The sequence below is a fragment of the Podarcis melisellensis genome (genome assembly GCF_964234715.1).
Source record: "Podarcis melisellensis genome assembly, chromosome: 17".
NCBI classification, from domain to species: domain Eukaryota; kingdom Metazoa; phylum Chordata; class Lepidosauria; order Squamata; family Lacertidae; genus Podarcis; species Podarcis melisellensis.
The window spans coordinates 35674942-35688359 of record NC_138534.1 but is presented as its reverse complement, the minus strand read 5'-3'; the positions used below and the strand labels follow the sequence as shown (position 1 = coordinate 35688359).

The following is a 13418-nucleotide window of genomic DNA, read 5'->3' as shown; positions in this document are numbered from 1 at the left end:
CTACTTTCCAGTAAACGTGCTTAGGATCAGGGGTCCTATCTCACTTGGTTAGAAAAGAAGGCCCAAATATTTTCCCATAATGGGAAAATATGGGCAAATTTAGGAAAATTTATTGAAAGATGAAATTTGCCAAGCATTCAGTTTTACTTTGAAAATCACAGTTTAATTATGTATGTCCTCAAGATGTATGTATGTATGTATGGTCAATAACTTCTAGCTGATAGAATGTAGAAGAGCCTCTATAAATATTAGGAGCCTATAGAGCCTGGCTCAGACAAACTAAATAGATTATTCTTTCTCTGTGTGTATTTTCACTACTCTCCTTTAGCAAGGTGAAACATCTATCTGTTGTGAAATGGTTCTCAACTAGATGAATAGCAGCTAACTGGGTAAAATCAATGAGCGCGAAATATAATGACATGTAGCTAACTGAGAAAATATAATTAACTCCCAAATTGTTAATCATGCAAACTACTTATAATAGAGAAATTGCAATGTTGAAAACAAATAATTGCAATAACCAGCATCATTGGCAACAACTGAGCAAAAGTAATAAGCTAATCTCTCTATTTACAGAGGACTTGAACTGTTCAGAATCAGTTGACAAGGCAAACCGTTTCTGTATTAAACAAACCAGTTACATATATAAAACACTTATTTTAAACCCAATAATTTCCCAATTCATAAATTGCTGTCAAACTTTGGAGTATGTCAGAACATATGAAAAATCCACAATAACTACTGGATTATTAAAGTAATTTGTGTCAACCAAGCACAGACTCGTACTGTAGCTACTCATTTGAAAAACTGAATATTTTATTTTTCAGCTGATTAGTTATGGCTAAATATGTTCTGCCCTTAAAATGAAGTTTGGTGAGTCCACTTTTTGCTTTCTTTGTTTTATTGGTGCCTTCATTTTGAGCTTTAAAATACTGCCTGGACCAGGAAGGAAGGAAGGAGCTTTTTAAAAAAATTAAAGGGTTCAGCTGTTGAAAGAACATGGTTTTCAGTCATTATTTTTACCTCAGCAGATGTGCTTTAACAATATTAAACATTATTTAATAGAAATAATGTTCACTATGCTGGCTGCGTAAGAATCCTCAAAGATTACAAATTGCAAAGTCAAAATTAGACAAAGGGACTGTGTACTTTTAGGTCTTGATTAGCTTATACATTTGGATGCAATCTCTATTGATTTAAAATCCTGGTTAATATTGCAGCAACCAGGAAAGGGGTCAGATTTATCAGTTAACTTAGACAGCAGTATATCCCTGCTCTTAGAAGTTATGTAGTGTAGAGTAGTTCCAGCTTCCCAGCTGAAACAGATAAGAATGCTGAAAGAAAATGAAACCCAGCTGAGATTAACAAACTTGGGAGTACCTGGACTAGTTAGGTAAGGGCAAAGAATGAAGCACTGTAGTCTCCCAAGTGAACAAAGTTGCAACCAGGTGACTACTGTTACTGCAATATCCAAATATAAGGACGATTTATGAGAGGAAAAGAAGGCAGAGACAGAAAAAGAGTGGGAATAACAGAGGAGAGAATTCCCTCGCATCCTAGTGTATAAAGGTTCACTAAGAAGGCTATGAAACATTTTAATTCTAATAATCAAGGCTATTGCTCCTGGATGTTTGAAGGTTTAAGCAGCCCAACAGTGCACATGATTGGAGCAAAATCAAACAACTGATATTCCACCTTTGTAAAAGGTTTGCAGGGGTGAGGTAGTTACCACATTTCCTGAATTACAGACCTTGAGTGTATATAATGCTTGGTCCTTATGGAGGGTGGGGTGGGTTAAGGAAATAAACTAAGGAGCTCAATGCTAATGGATAGTAAAAATGAGTTAGGAAGTTTAAACAAGTGGATGTTTTAGGAAAACTAACAGACAAAGACACACACACATACATACAGTAGACACAGACAGGGGCACATGATATTCTGCTTCCAAAAATAGTACCTTCTTCCCCACCCACAATGGCCAATTTCAAACCTAAAGCCTTTTGGTTTTCATCCAGTACAAAATGAAGGGGAGTAAGAAGGCAGTCAGAGTTTCCATTCCAAAGCTATATGGACTGGGGAGAATGCCAGGAAAAGGATCCTTTCCTACCCAAGGCCTGGATGGGTTGTTTGCTGTTAATCCTGACCGACCTGCACTCTCTTCCTTGGTGGGCTGGATCTGCAGTTGTCCCGTGACATCAACGTGCAAGCTGGGCTAAGGAAACGACGCACGAGTCATTCCTGAGTCTCTTGCTGGCAGTTAAAGGGGACTACGGATTTATGTCGGTCATCTTACTAGCTGGGGGAAATTTATGGGACGGAAAGGGAATAACTAGTTTAAATGAAAAGAAAACGATCCATCCGTGGGGAAGCTGCAGTGTGTGCCTTCCTTATTATCAGGCAGAAATTCTCTATTATCAGATAGAAGTTATCGGTGTTTCAATTTACTTAAATAATAAAAAAGCATTAATTCAGAAAGGAAAAGCGAGCTGATGAGACCTTCGTCGCTACAAGGATCAGCCAAGCACATTAAAACACTCGAGATACAGAAAGATCAGATAGTTCTTTCTCAGAATGCAAGTTAGCTCAGCTCTTATAAGATATTGTTCGTTGTTCTGCCCAGTATAAGATTCCTTGTCTTCTTGGGATAATTGGTCTGCCCAGGAGAAATCAGGTTGCAGATATTTAGTAAGGCTGGACCGACAAATGTCGACTATAGAATTAGCTACTCGAAAAACTTCCACAAGGAAGCTGGGTGCGTCTGAGTGTGTATGAGAGTGTGTGATGCTATGTGCCGGTGTCGCAAGTTCGGCATGAATCTTTCTCATTTTCTGCCCATGTGCTTGCCGGTGATCAGTATTAGATATCTGCGTACAAAACAGGCTGAATTAAGTATGTGTACCCATGGCTAAATGTATTGCTATATAGCTGTGCCTGTGTGTTAGGCAGCTGTTTTTATTTATTTAACTGATCATATTTTTATTCCATGCTTCCTTCAGGGACGATAGATAGAATAGATAGAATAGATAGATGATAGATAGATAGATAGATAGATAGATAGATAGATAGATGATAGACAGATTAGATAGATATAGATGATAGATAGATAGATTCCTAAACCGCCAAGAAAAGTAGGGGGGAAATCTATACATATGCATACAATGAGTCAGTCCGCCTGTTTGGATACAAAGTTTTACAAGACTGATGAATCGCCAACGCTGGTTCCTGACTAAAGTGTGGCATGACAGATAACAGGTTATGTGGGGCGAGGGGGTGCAAGCACGCGCATCCAATGGGCGAAAACTCATTAGCAATCAATAAACAAACATCTAATACACTATCTATTTCAGTTTCACTGTCACTTGGTTGTTTTTGTTTTTTTTTAAGGAACCGGTAAGATCACGCATACAGGCCTAGATGGGGCGTTTTGAAATTCATGTTTTTTTTCTCTTTGGCTATTGCACATGATTTCGGCACGTCCAAGACTTAACTGTCTCCGGCATTATCTGGTCCAGTTAGTTATCTGGTCCATTGAAGGGGGGTTCATTTTGATCATATGCAGAGCCTGATTTGTAGTCCATCCTCAAAAGTATCCCTTATGTTGATCAACTATTAGCTACACACACACAATAATTGCTTTAATTCCGAATAATTTATTCTCTTAATTTTCATTTTCTCCAGCCTTCCCATACACACTATAGAGAGCAAGGCTTGTTATATATTGCAGATGGGGTGGCAAATATTGGTGCAACTGAGATTTTTGGCTTGGGAGCTCTCCATAATTTGAACGAGCCATCACAGAGGACGTCAGTTGAAACATCAACCCCCCCCCCCAGATGCCCTTTCTTCCGTCTACAAAACCTAACTGTGTTTAAATGTGCCTTTACATGTAAACTAACTGTTGGCGTCGGCAGCGAATGACGGAATAGTGAGTTAAAAGAGAAAAAACTTTATATGGAAGGAAGCGGCAGCCAAGAGAAGAAGAAAAAGTTTTCTTCATATATGAAGCTCGGAGAAATTGTCCAGTTTTAATCTCCTCGTTAACCAGAAGTAACTGAAAGGTCTCTTCCCCCAAGCCTGCCCAGCTCTATCATGCTAATTGAAAAGTCAGGTCAGCTCAAGCTAATACATCGAGTATGCGAAACGTGCGATTTAAAACTCCGACTATCAACTAGTTACATCTATGTAGAAAATATGCAGAGTGAATTATGGGTGAGGAAGCGAACTACAATAAAGGAACAGAGAGGGGGAGTCGGAGAAACGACAAGGTTGTATGCAGGCAGGCAGGCAGGCAGGCAGGCTCACTCCTCCCTGGTTGTCTGTCCACCTACAAAGGTCTGGTCCCCCCCCCCAGATGCTGCTACAATGTAGCACGGGGCGCGAAGGTTTTCTCCTGCCTGTGTGTTTTGACCCTGGTGATGGTTAACGTGAGAAAACGTGTGTTTCCTCCCACCCACCCGGGACCAAAACATACATCGAGGCTGTTATAAAGACCTCCACTAGCAGCCATCAGATTTGTCCGGAGGGGATTTTGGTGCCTTTTTTGCGCGCGGCTTTCGACCCGTTTCCGTGTTTATATTTCCAGGCAGTTCCCTCATTGAGGAGAAGGCTAATCTAGCGCCCAGTGCTGCCATGGTTCGAAGCGAATCTAAAACAGATTCCTGGGGAACAGATTCTTCTAGTACTACGGATTTCTTTATAACCAAAGGCTGTGTCTGGTTTAGAAGGCGATTCTTCTGGATCGGCAGGGGAGGGAACTGCGAGGGCTCTTTTCCCTTCTGCGCATTTGAACCGGAGTTTCGCCGCCTCTTGCAGAACAAAATACGTTTCCTGGCAGAAAGGAGCGCGCTGGTGTTAATGTCCAGTAAAGATATCAGTCACATTTCCCACCCGCTACTTTGGGGAAGGAGAGCAACAACTGGCTTCTTTTTGACGGCGCAGCTTTAAAATAACAAGATCCTGAAGGGACTGGGGTGGTGGGGAAGTATAAGACGCTGGGTGAGGGTCCTATCCCCCGCCCCCACCACTCTCTCTTTTTCGCGTTTGTTTTCCTTCTTAAATTCCTGAAGAAGTTATCGATTTATCATTATTTAGGTTAATGGAGGAAACCCCTGGTCCCCTGGTAGCTTCCACGCATATGCGCGCGCTCTCCCTCTCTCTCTTCAAATTAGCACAAAGGCAACTCCAGGAGAGAGGGGGGAAGAGGGGGGGAGAAAAGAGAAGACCCCTTTGATGTTCGTATTTTAAAGCCTCTCTCCTCCGATGCAGGGCTGAGCGGGCGCGCATCAGTAGCCTTAACCTTTCCAGACAATTTCAGCTCTGGAGGTTGTGTTCCTCTACCACTTTTCTCTGTAGGTGTCGGCTCTTGTATACTTTCCAAGCGAATCTGCAGCCTGCCTGCCCTGCGTTGTGCTTTCTGCACGCATCCAATGATCTAGTATGAAATTGTTTTATTGGGGAGGGAATGGATGAATAGATAGATAGATCACATCCATCTCGCCGCCGGATGGATGGATGAATAGATAGATAGATCACATGGATTCCCCCCCCCTTTTTTCTAGAAAAGAAAATCCGTCTTGGCTAAAAGGCCCTTGTGCATAAGGGAAATGCGATTAGTTCTACCCTATATTTCCTTGAAATCTCTGGATCTAATCCGGCGTTTAACTCACCATGAGAGAAGATGTCATTTCACATAACATTGTGTTAATGGATAAATCTCCTCTAGCCCTCTCAAGCACAACAAATCTCAAGCAAACACATTACACACGACCTGCTAACTTAAACAGCCAACTTCCAATATTTAAGGCCTTTTTAAACATCCTGTCTTATTCAGTCGTCACATATTTGCCTTTTAAAAATAATTTTCAAGGGAAAACGAATCCTTATACTGCATTTTAAAACTGCTGGTCATTTTTATTTCTAAATCTTGTGTTAAGAAAACATTGCCAACAATATACTACAGACAAAACTTTTTTTATTATTTTGGGGTGGGGGCGTGTGGCTCTTAAATCCAAGTTTGTATTTTATATACGGAAGGAGTTTTTTATTTAGAACGGCGTTAAAATAATCTGGTGGTCACGGTCGTTTTAATTCTATTTTCTTCTTAGGCGTTTTCTCCCTCCCATGCATAACTGCAGAATAAACAGGGAAGGGGGAAGTCAAGTAGGGCTACCCTGAACTTTGAAAAAGACACACAAAGACGGAGACACACAATAACAGATGTGGATGGAGGAAAGGGGGGAAACATAGTTCAAAAATAATAATAATGAAAACCCTGCTTGTGGAAGGTTCCTATAGGTTAAAAAAAGCACTGTAAGGATACAATCCTATGCACGCTTACCTGAAAGTAAGCCCTAAGGAACTCAGTGAGGCTTATTTCTGAGTAGACATGCATAGGAACACCCTGCTGGGTAGATTCGTTATGCAAAAGTAAGCAATTTTGAAATCAATGCTATCTACCTGCGAGTAAATGCATTTAGGATAGGGATGCCTGTTATATTAGAAGCTGCTCTTAAGCTCAAGCTCTGGCTTTCGTTTCCTGGTCTAACAGCACTTAATCTGCGTTGGAGACAAAGGCAAGGCTACTCTCTGCTGAGTTGTGTTTTTATTATTATTATTATTATTATTATTATTATTATTATTATTATCATCATCAAAAAGTGGTGATGATTATAATTATGGTGACGATGCTTTAACATAACACAACCCAGTCGAAGAGAACCTGTTCTTAAGTTCCCCAGCGCTGGAAGGAGGAGTTAGAGCACATGCTTCAAACCCTCCCACTGAAATCACTTGGACTTCGAAAATGTTTCGCTCTGGCTGGATCGTGTCCTAAAGCAAAAGGGAGGACGCTTTCCATTCATTCCCTACATACTGTGGCCCAAGACGTGTGTTTGTGCATAGAGAGGAGGAGGGTGTCCGTGTGGCTCTTTTGTTTTGCTTTGCTTTAACTCCTCTGAAACCACAAAGGGAACCGACCGGACAGAGGAGGCTGCGAGCCGGGCAAGCGCCCCGCTCGCTCCCTCCTGCTCGGCCCTCGTCCGCTCCCGGCTGCCAAGAGCAGGTCAAATACCGTCGTCGTGCCTCCCTCGCAATGCCCCAAGGCATCCCCGGCCCCGCAGCCCGTTCCTCCTTCCCTCCCACACCTCCCAGTTAAACCAAGAAGCTCGGGGAGCGGGGCGAGGGCACGGCGATCAGCCCAATCCTTCTACGCCTGAGAAAGAGGGACAGCGAGAGACAGAGAGAAATGGAACCAGCCGCCTCTACTTACTATGCATCGCTGCAAACGGGTCGTGCTTACAGTGTATTTCCATCTGGGCAGCCGATCCACGGAGCTCGAGGCTTTTGTTTTGTTTTGCTTTCAGATCACCTTAAGCTAAACTCCCTGGGATCACTTTTTTGTTTTGTTCTGTCTGGGGCAAGGCGGGTTAGTTTGTTTGTTTTTTCGAGTGGAAAGGTCAAGCCGAGGGTGGCTGGCAGCGATGCTGTTCGGCTACAAATCGGAAACAAAAACACACCGCGCGACTTCCCCAAGGCCAGAAGATCCCCCTCGGAGCCCGGAGCCCAAGAAGCACGGCAATCCTCGCGGAAGTTATTCCTCGGCAGCGGAAGGGGCTTGCGGGGGGCTCGCCGGGCGCTCCGGAGCCGCCCTTCCCCCCTCCCCGCCCCCCGCGTCCCCCTGGCCAGGCTCGGCCGCCTCCGGGCTCCGACCAGGCTCGGGCTTGCGCGGCGGCGGCGGCGGCGGAGGAAGCCTTATTTCTCCCACCTCCAGGAGGAAAAAGCCATCGATCCCGTCCGGTGATTCAGAAGGAAAGGGGGAAAATGAAGATGAAGAGGAGCTGGGGGGGGAGAGTCTCCCCACAGGCAGCGCTTCTTCTTCAAGTCCGAGGTCGTCCAAGGTAGAGGGAGAGACGCGGGTCAGCTGCCAAGATCCACCGGGGCTACTTTTCAGCGGGCATCTCCTTCCTTTTCCACCTCCGCGACGAAGGCAAGGGCTACCTCAGGAGGCGCGAAGTGCCCCGGGTCAGTCTTTTGTCTGAGGCGAGGTGGCGCGTTGGGGGCGAGCGGGTCCCGCTCCGTCGTCGTCGTCCTCCTCCTCCGTCTCCTCAGCCGGCAAGCCAAGCTCCGGCGACGGCTCTGAGGCGACGGCTTCTTTCCCAGAGAGGGCGCGAGCGAGGGCTACGGACAGGTGTCTCGCTCGGCGGGCGTCCCAAGTCCCGAGGAGAACCGCGCGGCGTCGAGCGGCGGAGGAAAGAAGTCCGTTCTCCGCTCTTCTCCTCGCGTTTCCCCAACCGGGCAGGCGCGAGCCGGGCGCCCTCAGAGCCCCAGAAGTTGGCGGGAAGTTGGGCTTGGAGAGGCGCCAGAGGAGGTGAGGAGACAGCAGCGGCGGCGGCGGCGGCGGCGGGAGCCTGCCAGCGGCATCCCCGCCGCGCGACGAGGAGAGGGAGCGAGAGAGAGAAGGCGGGAGGGAGCGAGGGAGGCGGCGTTTTGCTCGCGGCGCGCTTGGCCACCTCACGCGCCCACTTCCGCGCGCGCTTCAAGTTTGCCGCGCTCCTCGGGCGCCCGGCGTCGCGGCTCTCCCATGGCCAAGCGCGCGCGTGCGCTCTCCCGCCTCAGGCTGCGGAGGGAGCTTCCCTCTCTCTCTCTCTCTCGCGAAGGGAGCCGGCTCTAGTTGCGCGCCCGGGTGCTGCTGGCGCGCGTGTGTGCGCGCGTGTGTCTCCACCTGGCCAGCTCTCGCGGGAGGGTCCCCTCACCCACCCACTCCGCGCGCGCGCACTCGCGCTCCCTCTCTCTCTCTCTCTCCCTCACACACACACCTGGGCGCTCAAGCTCCAGGCGCCTCAGGAAATCTCTCCTCAGGAGCGCCGGGCTCCTCGGCCGGCCAGCCGTCGCAGTCCTGCGGCTCTCGGGCTCGCTCTCCCTCAGCGGAGAAGCGCGCTTCTCGGCCAAAGCAGCTTTCAGGACCCAGTTTCGTGTGGACAGCGGCTGCGGGGGGCTGCAGCCTCTGCTGGGAGCCCGAGGCGGGGGGGGGGGGGAGGGAAGGAGGCAAAGGGAGGGCAAGCGCTGCCGGCCGCTGCCGCCGGGCCGGCCCGTCACTCAGCTCGCCGAGCGCCAATCAGAAAAGTAAAGTTACGGCCCTGCGCGCATTGGCTGCGGGGCTCGGGAGCTCCGAGGGGAGGGGGCGAAGCGGGGGCGGGGTCGGCGGGGGAGGAGGCGCCTGATTAGCCAGCGGCGGAGCAATCAGCGAGGGCGGCGGGCGGAGCCCCGCGGGGGAGGCGGATTCATTGACAAACTGGAGGGGATGGCGGGCTGGGGGGGGGTGTTTGCTTGCCCCGAGCGACTGTGGGTCTGTAAGAAGCAAGAGGGCTGATGAAGGCAACTGCGGGGGGGGGGGATAGTGGCGGGGTGCGTGTATCAATCAGCAACGCCCCTCATAGCCGGACTATATGCAGAAGTCCTGCCCTCAGTGAGGGCTTACGCTCAAGTAAACGCCTTGAGGATTGCAGCCCGTGGAAGGCGACCCTCGGAAGTAAATCCCGCAGAATACAAGGGATCCCGTGAAACCCAAAGCAGTGCATATAAGATTGCTGCTCCCTCGGCCGTCGCGAGGCCGGGATCGCAAACACACACACACACGAGCTTTTGTTTCGTTCTCCAGCAAAAGTGAAATCTCTAGCAAAATGCCGGAGCCGTCACACGCGCGGAAGCCGAGAGTGGGGTCAATGGGGGCTTTGATGTGTTTCTGAGCTGGGCGGGAGTTGAACTTGGGGTTGCGAAGGGTCTCGACGGGCCTGATCAAAACACAATATGGGAGAGGTGGAAGAGAAAGGGAGGGGGCCCTGCTCATTAAGGCCAGGCAGTGGGCCTGTGCATTTCATTTGTCCCTTTCCTTCCTGTCCCCATTATTCAAGGCTTGTCCTTTTTGTGCGGGAGAAGAAACCTTCCGCCCCGGCTCCCCAACATTGAAAGCTTCCGTTTCCTGGTTCAGTTGTGGAAATGTGTGATTTTGTGTATGTGTGTGTGTGTGTGTGAGAGAGAGAGAGAGAGAGAGAGAGAGAAGCGCATCTAAAAATGTTTGCTTACATTTGTAAGCCTCTGAAAGGTTTGTTTTCCCCCTTGCTAGCTGCCACGTCGAGCCATTATTTTCAGGAGGTGAAGATTGGCTATCGCAGATTAATCACCGCAGACGGGACTTCACTTTCTGACCCGCGTCAGGATACTTCTCTACGTTCAGACGTCACCCATCAGGTGTCGTCATGTAGGAAGCTGATGCGCGCTGCATGTGTGAACCAGGCCTTAGGAAATGTCCCTGTACTTCCTCCTGCCCTGGCATTTGTGTATAAGAATGTGTTCTGACTGAAAGTATTGCCTGTGTACGAACGTGTGTCTATGCCTGCAATCCTGTGCGCAAGGTGTGAGACTTGCAGGATTGCGCTGCGTGTAGTTGAACCCGCGCGAGAGAGCTAAATATATACTTATCCGTTTTGACACGCGTGTGTGTGTGTGTGTGAGAGAGAGAGAGAGAGAGAGAGAATGAGCTATAGGAGCCAATTCCTAGGGGCTGAGAGGTCTTCGCCCCCCGCACACACCCATAAAATATTTGAGGGGGCAGGGACGGGTCCCTCCCAGGTTGATGGGCATTGCCATTCAAATAGTGTGCGTGCATATGATCGATTATGCGGGGCGGGGCTTACCTCCCCCCCCCTTTTATCCAAGTAGGTACCCCTGGAATAAGAGCACACTTACACGTGTGTTGGAGAATGAAATGCGTTTTGTGTCGCCCCTTTCTTTGAGCTGGGAGATGGAGAGCATCAGCCAAGCATCTGCAAGCCTCTCTCAGCTCCAGCCTTGTGTTCCTTCGGGCCCCATAGAGGGAGCCTCCAGAACGTCCTCCCCGGGCGCGGAGAATGGAGCGGGGTGTGTGGGGAGGAGCTGCGACACTGGTGCTCGGGGAAAGGAACTTGTTTCCTTTCATCAGAGGTTAGGAAAGTTCGCTCCCTTTTGAGGGAGGGTCCTGGGTTCGCCTGGAGACGCCGCTGCCCGCCGGTAATTCCAAGCGCGTCTCCTTCCGTCTCACCACCTGCCAAGTCCGACCTCATCGATTTTGCCATTGAACTCCCATCAACAGCCGGGGAAACCCGTCTCGCCAGAGGCCTCAGGGCTGCCCTAGCCACTGACGCGGGCGGTTGAGGCGGAGGACGCGATCCACTCGTGCCCTGCGCGCAACGAAAGGCCTCCACTAGTCGCCCAGTCCTGAACTTGTTCCCTCTCCAGTAGCAAGTGAGTCCCACTTGTCACGGTATGCATTTTAGTAAAACCCCATTAAGACGGGGGTGTGAACATTTTAAGTCTGGTTTTTTTAAAACAAACAACAACAACCCTATTGCGATTGTTTTTAAAACTGTAGCTACACACAGAGAGATAAATATATAAAATCAGAGTGCTCCTTTTTATAAAGCGGGCTTCAAAATGAGAGAAGCGAGATAAGGATCATTAAATATAGGGAGCAACCGCTCGTTCGCTCGTCTCTTTGGCTTTAGAAATAGCACATGACTCGCCGCCCTAAAGTGACTCGATACGGTCTCTTTTCGCCTGCTTTATTCAGAATTCATGAAATGTACAGTTATTACCGGATATGGTTTCATATGCATGGCAGAACTAAGTAACTATGCTCTTTGTCATTCTACTTTGTGGGGGAAATAACAAAATAAAAACGCGAGGACTGGATCCCCGTGCATTGTCGGTAATATTTTGAAAATATTCCTATGTGCATAGAAATACAGGCGCGCGCCTCTGAAGCGGGGAACAACGCACAGCCCTGTTAAGGTATATTGTTAAGGGGTTAAGACTTACTGAAACCCCAAATAAGAAATAAAATGAATTCCTTCTGCATGAACATCGTTAGGATCCGAATGCACCGCCGAAGTTCCACAGAAATTAATGAATGAGACTTGCTTCCAAGTGCAAGTGTTTCGCAGTAAGCTACAGGCAAATGGGGACAGCGCCTGATTTTATGCCTGGATATGTGTGAACACACATTCACACCCGCATTTGTTCTGCTGCCCTGTATTTACTGTAATGTAATAGGCATAACAGTGTCTGCACCTAAAACATTGTGGTACACGTGATGGAAAACACACAGAGCAATATTGGTCATATGACTCAAGGTGTCATATGACGTGCTTGCGCCTATACAACCTTCATGGCCTTCTATATGTGAATATGCTTATGTCTTGTACAACTGCCATTTTATATTTCCCCTGTTTTCACATAGTATACACACGTATACGCTCAAGATAGCATATCATTATCACTGAGATGTAATATAAGTTTTTGTATCAATGGGCGTTTGCACCTAATTAAAGCATCGTAAATGCACACTTAGCAGTGTGCTGCGTTTAGTTGAATACATCGTTGCACTCGTTTCTGCTACAGGAGCACAGGTGAATATTTGCGGCCACAGGCACAGTCACTCCCAGATTGCACGCCAAAAAACCAGTAAGTATCGTTTTACGTCGATACGACTCATCCTTGGAATCAGAAGAAAAACCCCCATTTACTCTAACAGAGCTGGATCTGAATGCCTCTTGCTCAGCTGCAGTCATGTCTGGGAGTTCCTTTAAAAATAAAAATAAAAACCCACACCGTCCTCCCAGGATGCCTTTCTTTCTACAGCTGCAGTTAATAGTGTGGCGATTTCGAAAGGGTCCCTTTAGCAAAGAAACACAGGCTACATTTCTGTGTCTGTCTGAACAAAGAGTTGTTACCAAAGGGTACAATTCACAGTATGTCTTGACACACAAAAATGTAACGCACACACCTAGCAAAGACGCAAGCAAAAAGGATCACTGAAAAACCCTGTGTGAAATGTGGACAGCAAGGCCCCCAAATCGTGCGCACGTTTCCCCACCATGCAGAGGTGCTCATCCATCTATAGGTTGGCCTATTGAACATGGCGCTCTTGATATCTCGGGTTGCTGTGACTGAGCAGCGTTGTGTGCGAGTGGGCCTGAGGACAGACCTTTTTGTGCGCAGCGACATGAGAAGCTATTAAAGCTTTTGCTCCTTTTTCTCAAGCAGATCTCAAGCGCGGAGAGCTCCAAACTTAGCGAAAAGCGGCAGCAAAGGTCACGAGGCTTTGGCAGAAAGGAACATTTCCAGCAAAGATGCTGCTGCTGCTGCTTCTCCGCCGGCCGGCCCATCCAATGCAAGGATGGAAAAAACAGCCCCATTTCCCCAGTTAGCGAGGATGAGCGCGAGAACCTTGCGCGTCCCACCGCTATGAGTCCGCCTGGCAAGGATCTGGGGGTGTTGTTTGTGAGGCGGTGGGGTATTTCACTCCTAACGCGAGGCCTTCGAAAGTAGGCCCTGCCCCTCCTCTCTTTCCAGAGTACTTCCAGAATTAATCGCCCCAAGGTGCG

The 13418-nt window shown here is 48.2% G+C and overlaps 1 protein-coding gene across 3 annotated transcripts in view; it reads right to left on the bottom strand.

Annotated features, from left to right (window-relative positions):
- The window catches only part of PAX5 (paired box 5), a 217474-nt gene that overhangs the window by 190462 nt on the left and 13594 nt on the right, over window positions 1-13418 (bottom strand). Inside the window, exon 1 of one of the 3 annotated variants that reach the window (XM_081894530.1) lies at window positions 7268-7289. The exons of the other annotated variants lie outside the window; for them this stretch is intronic. Coding sequence (XP_081750656.1) covers window positions 7268-7274 — 7 coding nt within the window. The 5' untranslated portion in view covers window positions 7275-7289. Of the gene's footprint in view, window positions 1-7267; window positions 7290-13418 lie in introns of those variants that run through there. 3 annotated transcript variants of the gene reach the window in all.